The sequence below is a fragment of the Hemitrygon akajei genome, chromosome 3 (assembly GCF_048418815.1).
Source record: "Hemitrygon akajei chromosome 3, sHemAka1.3, whole genome shotgun sequence".
Classification (NCBI taxonomy): Eukaryota; Metazoa; Chordata; class Chondrichthyes; order Myliobatiformes; family Dasyatidae; genus Hemitrygon; species Hemitrygon akajei.
Window position 1 is genome coordinate 51,892,192 of NC_133126.1, and position 23,043 is coordinate 51,915,234.

The 23,043-nt window shown below is 39.2% G+C and overlaps 1 protein-coding gene across 2 annotated transcripts in view; it reads right to left on the reverse strand.

The window, feature by feature from the left end:
- The window catches only part of gmfb (glia maturation factor, beta), a 32,577-nt gene extending 11,335 nt beyond the window's left edge, over nucleotides 1-21,242 (reverse strand). The window contains exons 1-5 of one of the 2 annotated variants that reach the window (XM_073039870.1): nucleotides 21,131-21,242; nucleotides 20,731-20,827; nucleotides 14,543-14,592; nucleotides 14,149-14,198; nucleotides 10,467-10,549 (exon numbers count right to left, since the gene is read on the reverse strand). In XM_073039870.1, coding sequence (XP_072895971.1) covers nucleotides 10,467-10,549; nucleotides 14,149-14,198; nucleotides 14,543-14,592; nucleotides 20,731-20,827; nucleotides 21,131-21,133 — 283 coding nt within the window. In that variant the 5' untranslated portion in view covers nucleotides 21,134-21,242. The remainder of the gene's footprint in view (nucleotides 1-10,466; nucleotides 10,550-14,148; nucleotides 14,199-14,542; nucleotides 14,593-20,730; nucleotides 20,828-21,130) is intronic. The other variant, XM_073039871.1, reaches the window with a different exon arrangement.
- Nucleotides 21,243-23,043: the final 1,801 nt, after the last annotated feature.

Below are 23,043 nucleotides of genomic sequence, written 5' to 3' on the forward strand. Positions count from 1 at the left end.
GCTCGATTTTATTCTTATGTTAATCCAACCTGTGACAGATGTCATTCTGATGTTGCTTCATTGACCCATATGTTTTGGTCTTGCCCTTGTTTGCAAAATTATTGGAAAGATATTTTCAGTATTATTTCAATAGTTCTGAATATCAATTTCCAACCGCATCCTATTACTCCAATTTTCGGTTTACCAATGGTGGATAATAGTCGTTTATCCTCCTCATCTCGACGTATGATTGCATTTGTTACATTAATGGCTAGAAGATCTATTTTATTGAATTGGAAAGAAATTATTCCTCCAACTATATTTCAGTGGTTTTCTCAAACTATCTTGAGCTTTGAAAAAATTAGAAGTGTTGTTTTTGATCCTTCAGTTAAATTTGAAGAAACTTGGAGACCATTTATTCAACATTTTCATATGAGTTAAATTGTCTTTTCCTAAACCTCACTTTTATTATCCTTAATTATTTGGATGGAGGTTTGGAGTTATTGGCACTACTGTATATATCTGACATTATGCAATGGCCCATGTTGGTTAGTGTTTTTTTTTCTTCTTTTTTTTGGGGTTTTCTTTTCTTTTTATTTCTTTTGTTCATAAATACTATGAGTTTGGGAGGTTATATATATTGATTATTATATATTTGAATGTCTACTGAAACTATTAACTATGTACTCTCAAACTCTTTGTATTCATGTTTCATTTATGTTTGCTTAAAAATTAATAAAAAGATTTAAAAAGAAAGAATAAGTCACAAAGCTCCAAAACTGCTGTATCATGCAAAGAGATTGAAGCTCATCTAAGTTTGACCTCTACTCCACTCACAAATCCCAGTGAGACAAAACATTCTCTAAGCATATGTTCTTGTCAATTTCCTGAACTCCAATGAGGAGGCCTAATCTGCTCAGCCTTTCAAGGCAAACCCGTCATCCCTGGAACCAAATCAAGTGAATATATCTTAACTACCTCCAAAGTATATTCTTCATTAAATAAGAACAGTACACAGTATTCTTGAGTGTAATTGTTTTTTCACAGTTCACTCAGGTTACCATAATGTTAGGCCATAACACAAAATTATGACCAAGTATTGGTAGTGTCAGGGTGATTACTTTTTTCCAAATGAAGTAAGATATATAATTAAAGACCATCATATATACTTAAAGACCATGATAGGGTATGACAACCAAGCAGAAACTAGGTTCCCCTATTCAAGCCTCAAAAGAAAGTTTATCTTCTAATGATGTCAACTGCTGCACTGCATTTTCAACCACTGAATGCAGAATCATGAATTGAGTAATTGAGAATCATAAACTATTGCAATGTACATTATAGATAAGAAAGCATACTAAGTATCATTATTTACATCACCTGACATTATGCACTAAACTGATTATGAATGTAAATAAGCATCTTGCATGGTTTTCCAATTTCCTTTGAGCTGTGTTTAAAATATAAATTTGACAATCTTACAGAACTTTACAGGCAAAACATCTATTCTGTAATTAAAGCTCAATTTTGACATGTTAATTGTCACTGTTCCTCAATATACCTGCGATTTTGTATTTAACAAGTATACAAAGCAATGGAACAGTCTTGCAGATTCTTAATTTTCAGTTAAGATTTTCACTTGTATAACTGGTCTGTGCAAGAAAGTGAGAAATCTGTGTTAGCAAATAAAGCAACACAAAGGTGCTGGAAGTATTTAGTGGATCAGGCAGCATATTTAGAGTGAGGTTGACAGTCGACTGTACCAGTCAAGACAGATGAAAGGTCACAACCTGAAACATTAACTGGCCATTTCCCTCCAAAGATGCTGCCTGACCTGCTGAGTTCCTTCAGAACCTGTGCGTGTTGCTCCAGATTTACAGCATCTACAATGTCTGGCACCTCCATACAACCTTTGAAGAGACAGAACAGGGAACACAAAACTGGCAGGGATATTAAATGTATGGTATTTATTTCTTTGGAATAGACAAAACAACTCAATGGACAAGAACAAAAATTACCCAAGAGCATCAATATTCACAAATGAGTCTCCACAATTCAATGTCAACTTTAAAATGTATCATCATTGTTTGAAAATCAGGTTTATTATCACTAGCAACAATTGAGAAATTTATTTTGCAGCAGTACTAGAGTGTAAGATATAAAAATAAGTTACAAAAATAAATTAAAAAGGAATAACAAGATAGTGTTCATGGACTATCCAGAAATCTGATGGTGGAGAGGAAGTTCCTGAATCATTGAGTGTGGGTCTTCAGGTTCCTGTACCTACAACCTCATGGTGGTAACAAGAAGATGGCATATTCCAGATGGTGTCTTCCGGAGGCATCACTTCTTGAAGATGCCCAAGATGGTGTGGAGGGTTGTGCCTATGATAAAGCTAGCTGAATCTATAACTCTCTGCAGCCTCTTGCAGTCTCCACCTTACGTCTGTAGAAATTTGCAAGAATCTTTGGTTACATACAAAATCTATTCAAAGGAGAACCATTGGTGTGCCTTCCCATTGATGACATAAGTGTGCTGGGCCCAAGATAGATCCTCAGATATTGGCACCAAATGAACTTGAGGCTGCTCACCTTTTCCATTTCTCAAGCAGGACAGGTGTATGTTCTCCCAACTTTCCCTTCCTGAAATTCACAATCAATTCCCTGGTCTTGCTGCCGTTGAGTGCAAGGTTGTTGCTATGACATCAATCAGCCAATCTATCTCGTTTCCAAACACTTCCTTGTCACTTTCTGAGATTCTACCAATAATAGTGGTGTCATCATCACATTTATAGATTGTGTTTGAGCTGTGCCTAGCCACACAGTCATGAGTGTAGAAAGAGTAGAGCAGTGGGCAAAGCACACATCCTTAAGGTGCACCCAAGCTGAGTGTCAATGAGATGTTATCCTCACTAATGCATAATGTGGTCTTACAATGAGAAAGTTGATGATCCAGTTGCAGAGGTACGTACAAAGGCCATTTTGAAACTTGTTGATAAGTAGTGAGGGGATGATGGTGTTGAACACCAAGCTGTAATCGATAAACTTCAGCCTGACGTAGGTATTGCTGTTGAGTAGGTGGTTCAAAGCAGTGGAGAGCCAGTGACATTGTGTCTGCTGTAGACCTCTTGTGGCCTATTTGCAGCAGGTCCAGGTCCTTGTTCAGGCAGGAGTTAAGTCTAGCCATGACCAACTTCTCAAAGCATTTCATCAACAGTTGTTGCGGCAGCTCATCCTGCTCCTCTTGGGCATTGGAATGATTTCTGTTCTTTTGAAGGAAGCAAGAATCTCCAGCTGCATCAGTGAGATACTGAAGATGTCCTTGAACACTCCATCCAGCCAGTTGGTCTGCACAAATTTTTAGTACCCTGCCAGGTAGACATTCCTGGAACTTATTAGCATCTTCACCTCAAAGATCATAAACTATTTTTAAAAAGTGCTCACCAAATTAAGGACAAGTTAGTGTTGGTAACAAATTGTTTAGTCAGTGCTACACACTTTTGGGGAATAAATAAACAGGAACATAGTAATAGTTTGCTTAGAAAATGCTAACATCATTTACCGAAAGGAAATTATGTTTCCAAATCTAGAGTTTAGTGTTATCGCTTTTAGAATAGATAAGAAACAAGAGATGAGTGCATTTGGCTTTTCAGAGCTTTCAGTAATATACAACAAGTGGCTGTGCTAAATAATTGAGGCCACAAAAGATCTTATCTTAATTTTCATGTAGTTAAATCCACACATTAAAAAACAAATTATAAGCATGTGGTTCAGGAGGAGGAAAATTTTTAATTCACTTGCTAAGCATCACACCTTTATGATATTAAAAACTTATGGGCACTGCAGATGGTTGCAAGAACACTGTGTCAAAATCAAACACAAGGCCAAAGGGCATTAGATGCTGCTACAACAGTAAATGAGGTTATTGTTGATTCTGAGACTCAAACCCAAATTCATGACCAATTCTACTAACCTCAGTGAAATCTAAGGATCTCAGTCCTGAAAGGCTTATTGACTGATCAATCTCAGCTCTTTTGGAGAAACCCTAAAAAATATATTTACGACATTTCTTAATTTAACTCCAACTGGCTAATTCCTTATTGAAAAATTCTTCATTTAAAGAAAACAGCTGCTCAACATCCACGAGTCAATCTCTCTGAAAGCTGAAGCTGAGGCAAGGAATCTTTGAGGTGATAGAGCAAAGGTAATTCAATGGGCAAGAGGATTCTTTAGACAATGGAAAAACTAATGAATACATTAAATACTGAAGATACTCACAAGGTTAAATTGTATGTTGGAGAGCAACAAAGAACATAGACATCTGCAGCACATTACAGGCCCTTCGGTCCACAATGTTGTGCCGACCACGTAACGGACTACAGAAACCGCCTAGAATTTCCCTAGCACACAGCCCTCTATTTTACTAAGCTCCATGTACCTATCTAGGAGTCTCTTAAATGACCCTATTGTATCTGCCTGCACCACCATTCTCTGTGTGAAAAACTTATCCCTGACATCCGTTCTCCATCTACTTCCAAGCACCTTAAAAATATGCCCCCTCATGTTAGACATTTCAGCCCTGGTAAAAGTCCTCTGGCTATCCACATGAACAATGCCTCTCATCATCTTATAAAGATAATGTTTCTGGTCAGTGACCTTGCATCAGAACTGAAAATCAAGTTTTAAATTGCAGAGAAGATCACAAAGTGGATGTTTATGACCTGGCAGACACTGACACATTTTGCTGATGTGATCTCAGAGGGTGATGTACATTTATTAATGAAAATCTCTGTCTGGAGTAATGCAAGTAAAAAAAGATGAGCGAGCAGAAGGGAGAAATTAACAATATTTGAATTGGAAATCTGAAATAAAATAAAATGCCGGAAATACATCAAGACAAGACTATAAAGGTAAAAGAAAAATCTGCTGCTGTGACTGTGCTTCAGGTTACCTGTCACTTTAATTCTCCTTCCCACTTGTACTCTTTGGCCCCCTGCACTGCGCTAATAAAATCCAATGTTGGCTTGAGGACAGAACATCATCTTCTACCTGGGCTCACTATAGTCCTGAAGTTCAACAATTTCAGACAACTTGTCTTCCCTGTTTGTGTCAGAACTAGCCAGTAATGCAAGGTCATCTAGGTGAAACGTAATTCTGTTTTTCAGTTGCCACAGATATTAATATTTCTCGCACTTTATTTTAGAACTCTGACAACTGGTATGATTTTCATTTCTAGTTCTCACATTTTTTTCTCATTTGTCTCCTATTTTTGTTTGTTCAAATAGACCAGCTCTGATTAACACTGATCACCTTGTCTTGGACTGCATCAGTAGGGTATGTCACCTCCCAATCTTGGTATCACAAATACTCCCTTTGCTTCATTCACCCCTTTCTGCAGCTTAAAACACCCTGTCTTTTCTCACTTTTTCAGTCCTAATGGAAGGCCAAAGGGAGACATTTGCTTTTCAGAAACAGCAAATGTTGGTCATACAGCAGAGTAATATAGCAGGGGAAAAGGCACTTTGGCTCTATTGATCCATGTTGACCATAGCATTCTCTCTGATAGTCTGAGTTCAGATCATAAACCACTAAGCTCCTTCCCCTCCATGTACCCATCCAATGATGTGTGGAGGAATCACAAAGTAAATTCAGGTACAATACACATTTAAGGCAACCGTTATGGTATCTTTGGCAAATAGTTAGAGTAGAAAGGTATTGCTGAGGGCCATGAGACTGCATATTCAGTCTTAGTCACTTTTTATGGTTAAGAATACACTTGCTTTGAAGTTGGCACAGTGTATGTAGACCAGATTAATTACTGGGGTGTGGACCTAACTGATGAAGAGATTGCATAACAGTGGCCTATACCCAAGGGAGTTACCAGAATAAAGTAATAAATCAGTGAAATAATAGATTGTCCTTGATACAAGAGAGTTAACTGAGAGACACCCAGCAGCCCAAGTGATACGGGATAGTATATGCACTTACATTGAGGATTTATTCTATTGAAAACTAGGAATAGGAGTAAATTAATCAGTTTTACGACGGCAGATTCAAAAAATTAAATAATTCTCTACTGCATGAATCATTGCTTGGTGTGTAACTTATAATAAAATACATCAATTACATTAATTCAGGTATAATATGTTGGAGAGTGCATGGAGTAAAACAAAAACCTGTGCAAGAGACTATGAAGAAACATGCCAAAGGGCAAGAACATGCAGATGTATTCATTTGGAGGTTAGTATTTATTTTGACAGGAAGATTACTTTTCTTTAATGTGAAGAATAATTGCATTCAGAGGCATTGGAATCTTTGCACATGAATGAAGAAAATGTGGAGCAAAAAAATTAGAAAATTAATTATCACATCACCCTTTGTGGTACACAAATCGAAAGAAGAGTACTCTGATTATCTAGGAATTTGGTAATAGTATTATAGGAACACTGAACTTCCTTACCCAAGAAAGGTTATAATTTGCCTAAGGTGGTTGCAATGAATATATACAAGACTGATTCCTGAGATCAAGGACTATGCTATCAGGAAAGCTTGTGTAGACTAAGCCTATGTTCCCAAGAATTTAGAATAACATAAGGTAATTCCACTGAAGCACAAACTTTCCTGGAGATTAACAATGTTTCACATGGTGGATTCCAGAGGTTAGGCAAGTTTTCCATTTAGGGTTGGAATACCATGTGGATATTGTTATTTCAAAAACTACTGTTGGCATTATGGATATCATATGATTCATAGGATATAAAGTTTATAAAGAAAAGTGGTTGAAGGGAAAAATAAAATCTGCTATTAATTATATTAAATGATGAAACTGGCTCAGACTCTTCCTCTTTCTTCTTATATAGATAAAAATATTCCATTTGTCAAAGAGTGGATTAAAAGTGCCTTGGCTCTAGTTTAAAAGGATATGAGGGAATTGAGAAAATTTTTGTTAATGGTCCAGTGTGGGTCATTGAAAAGTACAGTTCAGATACATTTCACTATGTTTCTGAATTCTAGAAGTTGCAAAAATAATTTTTTTTAAAGTTTGTTCTGTTCGCCAAGATAAACACTGGAATCACACATACAAATTAACAGCTTCGTATTTACAAAGTTTGAAACTGATTTCATAAACTGCAGAGCTCCCACTCCAAATCCAAGTATCTTCCATAGAGGGGAGGACAAGAGATGGACACTGTGAAGCTGCTTTGTCTTAAATACTAAATAATTATTACTTTACTTGCAATTAATTGCAAGTTATTTTATTAACCACAGAACATAAACCTTCAAAATTCAAAATATGAAGGCAATTTAACATGGTCAAATTGTCTTAAACAAGTTAAACCAATAATGATAGTATGATAGTTTTAGTTTGGAAATTTATGATCCTTTGCAAGCTCAAGCAGGATCAAGAGACATTCCGATTCAACAGTGACTGTGAAAAGTATTCACCCCCTTGGAAGTGTTCATGTTTTATAATACTGAATTATAATGGATTTAATTTGGCTTTATGACACTGATCAACAGAAAAAGACCCTTGTGTCAAAATGAAAACAGATCTCTACAAAGTGATCTAAATTAATTACAAATATAAATCACAAAGTAATTGCTTGCACAAGTATTCACCCCCTTTAACATGACACACCAAATCATCACCGGTGGAGACATCTGGTTTTAGAAGTCATATAATTAGTTAAATGGAGATAACTAATGTGCAGTCAAAGTATTTCAATTGATTGATGTAAAAATACACCTGAAATCTGGATGGTCCAACTGTCAGTATTTGGGCAAAAACTACATCATGATGACAAAAGAACGCTCCAAGCAACTCCACGAAAAGGTTAGTGAAAAGCACAATTCAGGGGATGGATACAAGAAAATTTCCAAGTCACCGAATATCCCTTGGAGTACAGTAAAGTTAATCATCAAGAAATGGAAAGAATATGGCACAGCTGTAAATCTGCCTGGAGCAGGCCGTCCTCACTGAGTAACCCTTGCAAGAAGGGGACTAGTGACCTATGGCAACTCTGGAGGAGTTACAAGCTTCAGTGGCCAAGTGGGTAGAGACAGCGCATACCACAGCTGTTGCCTGAGTGCTTCAGCAGTCACAGCTTTATGGGATAGTGGCAAACAGAAAGCCACTGTTGAAAGAAGCTCACGTGAAATCTCGGCTAGAGTTCACCAGAAGGCATGTGGGAGACTGAAGTCAGCTGAAAGAAGGTTCAATGGTCTGATGAAACTAAAATTGAGCTTTATAGCCTTCAGACTAAACGCCATGTTTGGCATCGCACATCATCATAAACACACCATTCCTACAGTGTAGCATGGTGGTGGATGCATCATGCTGTGGAGATGCTTCACTGCAGCAGGCCCCGGAAGGCTTGTAAAGGTAGAGGGTAAAATGTATGCAGCAAAACCAGAGAAATCCTGGAGGAAATCCTGATACAGTCTGCAAGAGAACTTGGGAGGAGATTTGTTTTTCAGCAAGACAATGACCCCAAGCATAAAGCCAAAGCTACACAAGAATGGCTTAAAAACAAAGTTAATGTCCTGGAGTGGCCAAGTCAATCCAATTGAGAATTTGTGGCTGGACTTGAAAAGGGCTGTTTACTCACAATCCCCAGTCAATCTGATAGAGTAGTGGTCGCCAACCAGTCAATCATGATCGACCGGTCGATCTTTGAAACTTTCCCAGTAGATCCCAGAAAAAAATGAAAAATAAATACACAAATACATTATGCCTGATAAATCTTTTGATGCAAATATGTAGTAACTTCTACTTTGAAAAAGGACCACTTGACAACTTCATGCCCAAAAGGAACAACTTTAAGACGGTAAAACGATATTCGCCTACAGAGGTTTTCACTAATGCGCACCGGGCAGAAAAGACCAGAAGGAAAACCCTGCAACCCCGGAAACAATCTCTCTTCACAAAGTTTCCATAGTGGGAGTATTGCTATATTACCATAATCCTAATTGGCATTAATTTATATTTATAATGCTCACATTACAACACTTGTCCCCTTTAAATTCCAACGTTCCCCAAATGTAAAAGAAATGGGAAATAAAAACAGTGGTGTCATTAGCTTACGTACCCCTGAAACTCATACTAGTGTCTCAGTAACAGTTCACCAATACCAGGAAAGCTGAGGAGCTGAAATCGGGGTCGAAGGCCCGGCAAACACGCTGCTCAGAGGACGTGGATCGACAAGTGTTAAAGGACTTGTCACCCTGTGAATATTTTTCACAACAGTTCGATGAATCCCTGAATGTAATGCAAACAGCTCAGTTTGTTGTATTTGTCAGGATGGCTTTCCAGGATTTTACAACAAAGGAGGACTTCCTCTCTCTTTTGCACTTAAAGGAGAGAACGAGAGGTGAGGATATTTACAATGAGTTTTTAAAAAACGTCTGTGAAAATGACATCTGCATTCATAAACTGGTGGCAATTACTACTGATGGGGCCCCAGCAATGTGCGCCGTGCACGTTGGTTTTATAGCACTGTGCCGTAATGACCCTGATTTTCCCGACTTCCTGGATTATCACTGTGTGATTCATCAGCAAGCCTTGGCTGGGAAGGTCGTGGACTTTTCTCACGTAATGACACTCGTGGTCAAACTGATAAACTTGATTCGAGCAAAAGTGCTTCAGCACTGCTTATTCAAGGCGTTATTGGATGAGCTCCATGCTGCTATGGCCTGTTCGATATGCTAGTTACAGTGTTTTCTTGTTTGAATTAATTTGAAAGTTTGACAAAAATGTTTTATGTCATTAAAATACAATTAGCCCAAATAAAGGGCCTCAAGTTGGAAGTACAATCTAAGCTGTTTTTTCTCTAAATGATTTAGTAGGTCGATCTTGCCTTTCACTAAGGCCGAGGTAGGGGATCTTGGGCTTAAAAAGGTTGACCACTGTGATAGAGCTTGAGCAGTTTTGTAAAGAATAGTGAAAAATTGCAGTGTCCAGATGTGCTAAGCTGATAAGAGACCTATCTACACAGACTCAGGGCTGTAATTGCTGCCAAAGGTGCACCTACTAAATATTGACTTGAAAGGGGTAATTATGCAATGAATTAGTTTATGTTTAATAATTGTGAAAAGTTTAGACGAATTTGTAGAAATTTGTTTTCACTTTGACAAGAAAGTGTTTTTTTAAAATCTGTTGATCAGCGTCAAAATAGCAAATTAAATCCAATAAAATCCAGTAAAACAATAAAACATGAAAACTTCCAAAGTGGGGGGGAGGGGTAATTTTTTCTTTACAGGCACTGCATGTTTCTACTTGTTACACTTCCAATAAGCATTACTTCAGAATACAGGAATCTTCATAAGTATTATTTTGATTAGAGTAAAATCAGTACATCCAAAATATACAAGAAAATCACTTCATAAAAGCATTTAAAGGAAAATGAAGCAAAAAAACAAAACCACAGTGAATCAAAAAATTGATGTGTTGACAAAGATGAAAGCAAGCTTTGGAAATTGGCCACTTACCGCAAGGACTGAAGAAAATAAAGCAGAGTGGATAGGAAATCCTTCCATCACTGTGTGTATATCTGTAGCTATAAACTACAAACGTACTAAGTTAAGAAAATTACTATTTTAAAAACCGGTCACCTACAAAGGAAGGAATTTATGATAATGAATCATTCTATTTTAAAATGGGCCAATTGGACTTCCTTACCCTTGGAAGTTGTAATTACAAAAAATCTTGTGGCAAGTGGATTTTACAACAATTACCAAATAACAATCATCAAATTTATCCAAAGAAAAATATTTGCACATACTTTTTGTTGATTTAGTTCAGCAACTTCTGCATATGAATTCATAGAAATTCAAATGACAATACTTAAATATTCCAAATCTTTTAATTTCAGTCACTGGGACCGGACAAGATGTACCTCAGGCTACTGTGGGAGGCAAGGGAGGAGATTGCTGCACCTCTGGCAATGATCTTTGCATTATCAATGGGGACGGGAGAGGTTCCAGAGGATTGGAGGGTTGTGGATGTTGTTACATTATTCAAGAAGGGGAGTAGAGATAACCCAGGAAATTATAGGCCAGTGACTCTTACTTCAGTGGTTGGTAAGTTGATGGAGAAGATCCTGAGAGGCAGGATTAATGAATATTTGGAGAGGCATAATAAGATTAGGAATAGTCAGCATGGCTTTGTGAAAGGCAGGTCATGCCTTATGAGCCTGATTGAATTTTTTGAGGATGTGACTAAACACATTGATGAAGGTAGAGCAGATGTAGTCTATATGGATTTCAGCAAGGCATTTGACAAGATACCCCATGCAAGGCTTACTGAGAAAGTAAGGAGGCATGGGAGCCAAGGGGAAATTGCTTTGTGGATCCAGAACTGGCTTGTCCACAGAAGGCAAAGAGTAGTTGTAGACAGGTCATATTCTGCATGGAAGTCAGTCACCAGTGGTGTGCTACATGGATCTGTTCTGGGACCCCTTCTCTTCGTGATTTTTATAAATGACCTGGATGAGGAAGTGGAGGGATGGGTTAGTAAGTTTGCTGATGACACAAAGGTTGGAGGTGTTGTGGATAGTATGGAGGGCTGTCAGAGGTTGCAGCGGGACATTGATAGGATGCAAAACTGGGCTGAGAAGTGGCAGATGGAGTTCAACCCAGATAGGTGTGAGGTGGTTCATTTTGGTAGGTCAAATATGACATATAGTATTTATGGTAAGACTCTTGGCAGTGTGGAGGATCAGAGGGATTTTGAGGTCCGAGTCCATAGGACACTCAAAGCCGCTGTGCAGGTTGACTCTGTGGTTAAGAAGGCACACAGTGCATTGGCCTTCATCAATTGTGGAATTGTGTTTAGGAGCTGAGAGGTAATGTTGCAGCTATATAGGACCCTGGTCAGACCCCACTTGGAGTACTGTGCTCAGTTCTGGTCGCCTCACTATAAGAAGGATGTGGAAACCATAGAAAGGGTGCAGAGGAGATTTACAAGGATGTTGCCTGGATTGGGGAGCATGCCTTATGAGAATAGGTTGAGTGAACTCAGGCTTTTTTTCCTTGGAGCGACAGAGGGTGACAGGTGACCGAATAGAGGTGTATAAAATGATGAGAGGCATTGATCGTGTGGATAGTCAGAAGCTTTTTCCCAGGGCTGAAGTGGCTAGTATGAGAAGGCACAGTTTTAAGGTGCTTGGAAATAGGTACACAGGAGATATCAGGGGTAAGTTTTTTTTACGCAGTGAGTGGCAAGTGTGTGGAATGGGCTGCCAGCAACGGTGATGGAGACGGATATGATAGGGTCTTTTAAGAGACTCCTAGACAGGTATATGGAGCTCAGAAAAATAGAGGGCTATGGGTAAACCTAGGTAATTTCTCAGGTAAGAACATGTTCGGCACAGCTTTGTGGACCGAAGGGCCTGTATTGTGCTGTAGGTTTTCTATGTTTCATCTAAATACACTATTATATTTATCTGGTACATCTAACTGTCAATGCTATTTTTAGCCCAATATGTATCTAAAATAAAATATCGAGTATATAATTCTTAAATTTGGCCCATGCAAGTCTAGCCAGTCTTGGATAGTAATCTGGAGAAAGTCCCCAAATGGACTTCATCAGATTGCCCCCAGTGCCACTCAGCAAACAAGATGGATGGAACTGGGGAACATTTCATTCATCTTTAAAATAAAGTGTTCCAAAAATTCCTTTGAATTTAATGACTTAGATCTTTTACGGCATTTAGTTAAATAATCTTTATAGAGGCTCCCTCCAACTCCCACAAGATCAATGTTTAATTAGACACTCAAAAGACTTGCTATCACAGTTCTTTAAGCATACTGTCTCAATTGCTTATTCATGTAGTGCACCTTTATACATATTCTTCAGGACCCCAAAGACCCTTGGAAAATGCTGAATTTATCATCCTCAGACAATACCCTTAAGAGTGAAAATCATTTTAGACTGGTATCTTGAAATTTCTGGTTTGGAAAGGGAATATCTGGCTCAAGCAAAAGTAATCAGTCACCTGCAACAGCATTGTAGGATAAATGAAAGCTTAGAATCTTGCATCTTTCACCTGTATATAGTGCATCTTTGGATTCTGTGTTACCACTAGACCTAACTTCTTCCCTAAGAACCAAGTACATGAACCAGTTCTGAAAAATGGACAGATGGCAGAATTATGTTTATCCATTTATAATAAGAATCAAATGAAAACTTTAATCCAATTTTGCTGCATGATATGACTCAGTTTCCCTTGGATTTTGTGATACTGACACAATTTAAAACAAACTTACAAAATAAATCATCCAATATTGACATGGTAACAAATATCAGCAAACACCTTCTTAGAGAAATCTCAGCTTCAAGTCTAAATTTCTTAGTATGCCAAATTATCATTTTTAAATTCCAACTGTTCTATGCATTGACGTAGAAAAAGTGTTATCAATATGGCTTCTCACAAAACAAAAAGCAATGTTCATGAGAATCAACACAGAAAATTCTACAAATAGTCGCTAGGTCAGGTAATATCTGTTGAGAGAGTAACAGAGTTAACATCTCAGATTAATGTTCCTTCCATCAGAACAGTGAAATTTTAATTGCAGAGAAAGTGACAGAGAGAACAAAAGGAAGCAGACCCCAGCAGATTTTGAATTTACATCAGTGGTAATGCTGAGAGGGTGGGGAAAGTACATCTGGAAGGGGTGTGAATGAAGAGATCAAAGGAGAAGAGGGCAGATGTAAATACGTGTTCTATGATGGTTTTAGAAGTCTAACGTAAGGGAAATACCATCCTTTTCCTGGTTGGGAGGATAGGTGGTGAGTGCAGAGTGAGGGAAATGAAGTAGGTACTGTTGAGAACCTGTCAACTACAGCAGTGGGGTGAAAGAAAAAAAACAAGGGAAATGTCTATCCAGAAGCACTGATGTGAAAAGTGGAACAAAGTTTAAGGGACAAAACCTCATCATTAAAACTGACATGTTCTAGCTTCAAAGCTCACTGAATTCAACAATTTCAGGAAATCTTGTCTTTCACATTTCCAACACTCAGTCCCCTTTCTGATATTTTGGATTACACTTGCATTCCTCCAGACATGTTCCTCAGTACCACCACTGGTCTCTTCTATATGTTCCCCAAACTGTTCAGCTTTTGCAGCATTTCCTTTGTTTATTTCCAATTTCCAGCATATGCAAAGGATATCTAGGTTGATGTTCAGGGAGTTCATTCCGAAGTTCTTCTGGGGAAATATCCTAAATTAATACACAATATTTAAGTTACATAATACCCCAAACCTGCAATGTTATTCCACTGCAACATTGTTTCAGCTTAGACTCTTATATGCACATAACTTAAAAATTTCCCTCTTCTCGATTAAAGATAGATATGTTCAGACCCAGATTCAGCCTTGGTCACAGTACCCATCTTCCTTTCATCTTCTTTAATCAGATAAATTCACAAAAACCACATTCTGCATGAATAAAAATAATCAACAGGCAGCACACAAGCAAATTTTTCATGTTCCCACCTCTTGTCCCTCATGTTTGAAGTTTAAATTTAAACAAATACAGACTGGGAAATTTTGAAAGAAACTAACCTCATACTGTTCATCCAGTATCACCATATGTTGTTCCTGATCAATCTTCACTGTAACAAGAAGCATCAAGTTAGAAGTTTTTTCTCTGAAAGTCAATGTTCACCACAAAAGCAATACAAATGTAAACTACTGCTCCATTAAGTTTACAGATAACTACTTCTTCAGTTACAAAAGATAATATTTGTTTAATTAGCAGTTGAGTTATTTGTGATTAAAATGTGATGGTGGTGATCCGTGAGATGTTCTGTTTTCGAAGAATGAATCTCACTCCCCAACTCCCCTGCAAGGCATAGGGTGACCAGGATCTTCTGACCATGCAGGCAGCTGAAGGCTCTCCTGAAGCGTACTGGAGTCTGAGCAAGCTTGCAGCTAAATTATTACCGGGACCCAGGGAGTGAAGAACAACTAGTAATTGGGGAGCAGCCCTAAGGAGGGCAAGTGCTGACCTTATTCTGAGGCCTTGCAGATGAAGAATAGGAACAAAGGTCTGACAAAGGAAAGGAATGGAACCGAGGGTGTATTTGTGGATGCATGTGCTTGTCCAATGTTTCCTACCCCATACCCATCCATGTCTGCCCAGTGCACCTGAAGCCTATGTTGTGCATTCATACCGCCAGCACAGCAAGGCCTGTGTACGTGTCCACAAAATGTATGTAAGGCAAGTCCATGCAGAAGAACCTGCATTCTAATTGTCCTGGACCTCATAGGCATTGAGACAAGACCTCACTTGTATGGTAGTTTGCAATAAGCACCCCAGGTCAAATGAAACTCAGCATGCTATTGCACAGCATCTTCCATTACCTGGAACTAGAATACAAAGCCATTCTGGACATAGGGACTGAAGATGTGTACAAAATATCCGTATCACACAAAATAAGTGTGGTAACTAACTTTTCCCCAAGTTTACATTTTTCAAACAATAGGGTCATTGTCTGATTTGAGTACTGAAAATGTTCATTGCAGGGCCAGATTTCCATTTTATGTTTTATGAGTTTTATTTCGCTATGGGCGTTTTGCAGTACAGAAGTAGAAACATTTGCTATTCTTATTAAGATGCCCTGATGTTTACATGCTGTATTTTGTGGTGTTCATCATTCCTGAAGCATGCTCAATGGAAAATAACAATTCCCATTTGAAGAAATATGAAGTAAAGCCCACCAATATTATTCAGGAATATGTTCTGATACAGCACATGTCTGCACTACACAGTCTGCAAATCTGAAAGACCCATCTCTTCATTGGATGAAGAATCTGGAGCCAACTCTGAATAACAAACAGCACTGAATGAATTTCCTTTGTACAATACCATCTTTCACCATGCTCACTGTTTAATTGCCATTTCAGCAGACTGCACATTAGCCTTGAAAGTCAGGATGCTGGACTCGCCACAGTCAGCTGATGAATTAAAAACTTAATGATAGGTACACATCTCTTGATTATATATCATTTCATAGCCTGCTACTGAAAATAGTTGAGTATTTCATAATTTTCAGTTGGGTTCGAAGCACCACAGAAAAATTGCAACTCCAATTGTCTGCTTAAAAAGTTTTGGCAATAATATATAAAATTCTAAAAACTGTTAAAATCTTAAAAAAAACATAGAACTTGCTAAATATTACAGCATTGCTTGGGAAGGGGACAAAAAAAGTAGCTACTTCTAGGTATTGGCTTGAAGAATTTCTCCAGTGCTTTCTCATTTTTGTTATAATTGAGGCTTGATGCAAATATAACCACATAAGCTGAACTTTGTGCAAATAATCAAAGGTAAATACAAGAAATTTCGCAGATGCTGGAATTCAAAGCCACACACACAAAATGCTGGAGGAACTCAGCAGGTCAGGCAGCACCTACAGAGAGGAATAAACAGTTGATTTTTCAGGCCAAGACCTTTCATCCAAATTAGAAAGGAAGGGGGGAGAAGCCAGAATAAGGTGGGGGTCAGCGATGGAGTACAAACTGATAGGTGAGGGGAAGGTCAGCAGGTGGGGGTAGGGGAATGAAATGAGAAACTGGGAGATAATAGATGGAAGAGGTAAAGGCCTTAAGAAGGAGGAATATGATGGGAAAGGAGAGTGGACCATTGGAGGAGGGGCACTAGAGGGAGGTGATGGGCAGGTTAAGGAGGAGAAGGGGTCAGAGGGGAACCAGAATGGGGAATGAAAAAGAGAGAAGGGAAGAGGGGAGGAATTACCAGAAGTTAGAGAAATTGATGTATATGCCATCAGGTTGGAAGCTACCCAGACGGAATATGAGATGTTGCTTAGCCAAACTGACAGTAATAGCTTATCCAACCATTGTGGCAGTAGGAGAGGACATAGAGCAACACATTAGAAGATGGGAAGTAGAATTAAAATGGATGTCCCCCAGGAAATACTGCCTTGACGAAGTGATTCCCCCAATCTACAGTATATTGGGTCTCTCTCTTGGAGAGAAGGATGCACTGGGATTACCAGACACAGTAGATGATGCCAACAGATTCGCAGGTGAAATGGCAGCTCATCTGAAGAACTGGAGTCTGAATGCTGTTGTGGGAGGATGTTAGGGCAGGTGTAGCACTTATCCCACTTGCAGGGATAAGTACCAGGACAGAGATCAGTGGGGAGGGACGAGTGGACAAGGGAGTCGGATTGAGACTTTGAATCAAAAGTACAAAGTTCAAAATAAACTTATTATCAAAGTATGTATATTATTATATACTACCTTACAATTCATTTCCTTACAAGTATTTACATGGGAGAAATGCACTCAAAACTTGCCAATCTGCATGACGGCACATTCCTGTTCTTGGAGCTTGCCAATTGGCTGCATTTCAGTATATCCAAGTTCGGACCAAAGTCGGGCAACTTGGGGGCCTGCACGGCCCTGTGGACACGAACTCTTGCTGGTGTTGTGTACTGAAGTGAAACGGGAGCTGAAACATTGAGGACAGCATGAGTGGCTATTGGAGGCTTCTGTACTGGGTAATTTGGTGATCCTTGAGTTGGAGAACTTGAAATAATAAGCAACGCTTCAGACTGACTGTAGCAGCAAAATAGTAACTATTGTCTCCCTTGTCACTGTGGAAAGAGCAATATTTGTCTCTTAGTGAGAAAGAGTGCCTGTGGGAAGTCGAAATGTTGGAGAAAAGTTTATTTTTGATGTACTGTAGACCATGGTCTCTCTTTGAAGGCTTTGCTTTTGCTTGCATAGTCAGTGGTGGGAATGCTGATGCTTTATGCTAGAGTAAGTGTGTGGGGGGGGGGGGGAGTGTTGATACTGCTTGTGCTTAGGAGGGGGCTGGGGGCTTTGGGGACTTTTTTCTGTCATTCATTCTTTGGGTTTTTCCTGTTTCGAGGATATCTGCGGAGAGTAAGAATTTCAGGTTGTATATTGCATACATTCTCTAATAATAAATGAAACTATTGAGAATTTTACAAAAACTATACATAACTGACAGGACTGACTGCAAATAAAAATAAGACTGAGTATATGTGTTATAAAGAGTGCTTGAAAGTGAATCTGTAAGTTGTTGAAACAATTCAGAGTGTTGGTGAATGAGACTGAGGGTGTTAAGTGATGTTGAGTGAGAGGTTTTTGTTGTGACACAGCTAACCAGATTTTCAATCTGCCTCCTATGTGCTAATTCTTCACCACCTTTGATTCAGCCAACAACGATGGCGCCATCAGCAAACCTATATAAGGCACTTAACCACAAAGTCATAACTTAAGTAGAGCCTGTGGTGCTGATGCAGACTGTGGAGAAGTTGTTGTGAATCTATCCTGACTGGGGTCTGCCAATCAGAAATTGAGGATCCAGTGCACAGGGAGGTACCGAGGCCCAGATCTTGGAGTTCAGTGATGGAATTGATGGGACGATCGTGTTTAATACAAAACTGTAGTTAATGAAGAGCATCATGGCTTATGCATCTTCATTGTCCAGGTATTCCAGAGCTGAGTGAAAAACCAATGAATGGCATCTGCTGGTGACCTCTTGAGGCAATAGACTAATTGGCATGGATGTAGGTCACTCCTCAGACAGCAGCTGATATGCTTCATGACCAACCACTCGAAGCTCTTCATGATAATGGATGTCATTGAGGCCGGTTATCATGTTTTTCATGGGCACTAGTATGATTGCTGCCTGCTTAAAGCAAGTGGGTACCTCAGACTGGTAAAGCAAGAGGCTGAAGATGCCTGTCAGATACTCCAGCCAGTTGATTAGAACAGTCTTCGGTATTCAGCCAGGTATGATGTCAGGGCCAAATGCTTTCCGTGGTTTCACCCTTCGCTGAGATCATTGGATATCTGAGGGCTATAGGGGTTTGTGAAGGTCCCACCACGTTCTATTGGTCAAAGCAAACATAAAAGGCATTGAGCTCATCTGAGAGGGGCAGTTGTCCAGCACCGCTCTGTTATTCCTGTTTAGTCTGGGATTGTCATTTTGCACGTGAGATCACCTTCCAGAACTCATACCTGAACTTCTTGTACTTTCCTCAATCACCAGTCCTAAACACCACTGATCTAGCCCTCAGCAGATTGCGAATCTCTTGGTTCATCCAGGGCTTCTGGTTGAGGAAGACTGATGATTTTGTGGGGATAAACTCATTCACATGTGCCTTTATAAAATCTGTGATATGCGTGGCACATTCACTCAGGTTCTCTGACGAGTCTTCGAACTGTCAAAGCCCACCATCTCAAAGCAGTTCTATAACTGCTTCTCTGCCTTCCGTGACTACCTCTGTGATGTCCTTACCTCTACTGCCTAGCTCTTTAGTCCCTGCCTACATGCAGGTTGGAAGTGGATAGTGAGATTATCTGATTTCCCCAAATGTGATCACGGAATGGAATGGTAGCCATTCTTGATGGACGTGTAGCATTGGCTGCATGTGTTTGGGTCCTCTGGTACTGCAAGTGATGTTCTGGTAGTAGCTGAGTAGGTTAGGCTTATGAACATCTGGGGAAGAGTGTAAAAGATGCCAGGGTAGGCAGCTTCTTGTTGGTTAACAACAAATACATCGAATGTTGGCTTGACATCTGCCTTTGGTAGGTATGCAAACTGCAGTCAGGATCATGGCCGAGAATTTTGTCAGTAAGTAGAATGGTCAGCACTTAACCATTAGATGTTCCGGATCAGGAAAACAAGAGTAGATGTTACTGTCACGCCTTAGCACCACGATGAGTATATTATGAAACTATGCCATTGGCTCTGCCCTTTCCTGATACTGCTGTTTGGTAAATTGACAAGCCCTCAGGCTGGAGCCAAGTTATAAACAAGGAGACAGAATTTAAAGGGCACACCCTGATGACCAAGTAATTAAATTAGATAAGGTCCTAAAGGGCAGAATTGAAGAGCAACAATCTCAAAATTTGGGTGCAAGAATGGAGAATAAAGAGCTCGCGGGACTTAAAAACAGTGGAGTGGTGAAATACTGAAGTTAGCAAACAGCAAAGGACCCACAGATGACTTGTGGAAAATGAACCCTGATATTTAGTACAAAACTTGATTCTTAATAATGGGAGCAACAGATAGAACGTTTATTTTAAGGCATATTTAAAAGATTATTTATTTAATCTGATTTTATATCAAAGTACATTATATGCAAAATTAGGAATAACATTGGTCTAATCCACTCCATGAATAAATCCAAAATCTAATTTTGGAAATCAGTCAGGAAAGTTTAGAGATACATGTGGCTTATTTTCCACCAGAAAATAGAAGTTTGAAAGCTGGAATCCCAGGGATATTATAGAATTATGCATAGATTTTTCTAACTGCTATGCATTGTTTTGAAACATCTGTTTCACATAGATTGCCAAACTTGGTAACTTCATTTTCTCCAGTTCTTCACCATATCATAACACCGACTCTTCTTCAATCATCCTGATTTTAATAACACGCGTGCCCTTTATTAATTCTAATCAAAACATCATACCCCACCCCGTTCTCTCTTCAGCTGCTCCAGTCCAGCTAGATCCAACAGCAAATTTTCCCTCGTCAGACTTCATACACATTGCATTTAAAAGGATCCTATCCTTCATTCACACTTTCTCTTCTAGTCAAATGATAAATTCAGCGGATTAAAAATTAAAATGTCGCCCTTTCAGTTTTTGTAAGCAATTTTAATGTATAGAAGTGGACTAGGGCGTGGCAGGGTGGAATTGTTAATCCGAAACCGTGATACAGAACAAGCATAATGTGCTTCACTCACTTATCAGGGCTGCATTTGTGGTCTCTTTGCGAAAGCGAATTTTTTTAAGCATTTCCTTCAGCTGTTCATCGACTCCACACAAACTCACTGGGCAGCTCTGAAAGGAAGGGAGATGGGACAGCAGTGACGAGCAGGGCATTACACATCGAAAAAAAAGGCAAGTATTTGTCAGGAATCAATCATATGGTAATCGTCTGTATCTATTTAGGAGCTGGCTCGTGGTTCACCACGAAGAAAATTAAAAACAGGGAACACAACAGGGAAATGATGACTGTGGAATTCTAGGCCCTGAAAGCGCTGGTCTCCCGAGCCAGCGGATGAGGAGCTCCGGCTACCGAGCCCCGACCTTAGCACCTGGAAAATGTTACGCACCAGCCCCAAAACAAAACCCACTTCTTACCATTTTCAAATCTCTTCCCCCACTTTCTCAATCCTGGAAGCTCTTGATTTCCCTTCTGATCTCTGCAGCCTCGTGATTCCAGCAGGAACCAATCAGCAATCGGGCTCATCATTCCTGATCTGAATGACATCATCGGGAAGAATCTCAATATCTGGGATAGACGGGAGCAGAGCAGTGCTTCAGATGGGACAGAGAGGGGAAAGGGAGGCATTTAATCAAATACAAAAGAGTGTTACAGGTACTAGGGTAGGCAGTGGATACAGAAGAGAGGAAATTGTGTGGACTAGGTTAAGGCTGGGTCACTATGCACTAAACAAAACATTGAAAATGATAGGGAAACACCAGACAGGATTGTGTGAGGAATATCAGGAAGAGGAGTCAGTAGAACATGTAATTCTGAGTTGCAGGAAGTAAGGGATACAGAGAGAGATGATGAGAGTTAATCTAAGGGAATTGGGGGTGCAGGAATTCACATTAAAAGGGTTACTGGGCATGGATGAGAGAGCGCAGGTCAGGGTACTTTTAGCTTTCTTAAGGGATACGAGGGTTTTTATAGGGTATGATGGATAAGCAGGAATAGGGTACTAGGATGGCCAAAGAAGGAAGGATAAAGTGTAGATTAGGGTGTGTGTATGGGTGATGGGATTTAGAATGTAAGTCTATCGTCTGATCCACATCCCGGAGCAGAAGGTGGCGGTAATGCACCATTAAACTGGGTGCCAGCCGCCGTAAAACAAGATGTGCAGTGTTTCTTTGCCAGAAGCGATGGTGGAAGCAAAATCTTCGTAGTAATAAACGCAAGAGATTCGGGAAATCCAGAGCAACACACACACAATGCTGGATGAACTAGCGGGTCTTGGCTCAAAACGCCAATTGTGTATTCGATTCCATGGATGCTGCCTGACCTGCTGAGTTCCTCCAGCATTTGAGTGTGTTAATCCTTCATAGCGGATGTGTTCTTTTTCACAGGGGCGTGCAAAGAAAACGTGTGGATAATGCGCAGGGGTTAGAATGATGAACGGTCTTGAGTTGCGCTTTAAAATTAATCAATTCTTAGAATTAAGTGGAATTGAATAAAACGAGAATCCCTGCGACGGTGAAATGTTCGCCATCATGATGGATTCTCCAGAGGGTGAACAGTGAACGCCAAAATTAATTTGAACGTTGATATTGAAGTGAAAGATCTGGCAGGGGTAGAATAAAATGCATTAAGCATTTTGCTTTCCTGTAATATATATATTTATTGCTTAGTATTCATGGTTCAAACCTAAGAATAGATAAGAAATTCGTGGACATTTAGGTTGCCACTTAAATTGGAAGAGGAGTGATTTTATCGAGTGGGATACCCTAGAGTCAGGACTAAGATAGTTTTTAATTTTTATAAATGACTTGGATTTAGAAACTGAATACTAAAGTCAGATTTGCTGATGTACCAAATTAGGAAAGCACTAAAATCAAAATGTAAAGGATATAGACACAGTGCACAGAAAATATAATTAAAAGGGAAAAGATGACGTTGTCATAAAACATTGACTTATAACTGAAACCAAAGTAACTCGAAGAATTTCAGGATTAGCTGGGGGAGGAGGAGCTGCACCACAATGAATTAAATTAGTAAATTCAGCTGTTGGATTGGATTTCAAACCCAGATGATTTTTTTTTGTGACAGTCCTATGTCATGCATATTAACAGTGCAAAAAAATTTATTACTGTATAAGGAGTGTCATTTATTTATTGACTATTGCAACTTGAATTTAAGTAAAAGAGTCAAATAGAATAGATGGCTAAAATTTAAACTAAAATGGAAAATATCATAAATATTCAGAAATCAATCAGTAATTTGGACAAAGGTAGTTATTGGAAGGGTCTACCCTTTACTATTATGGAAATAGTAAAGATGAGGAACAGAAGGT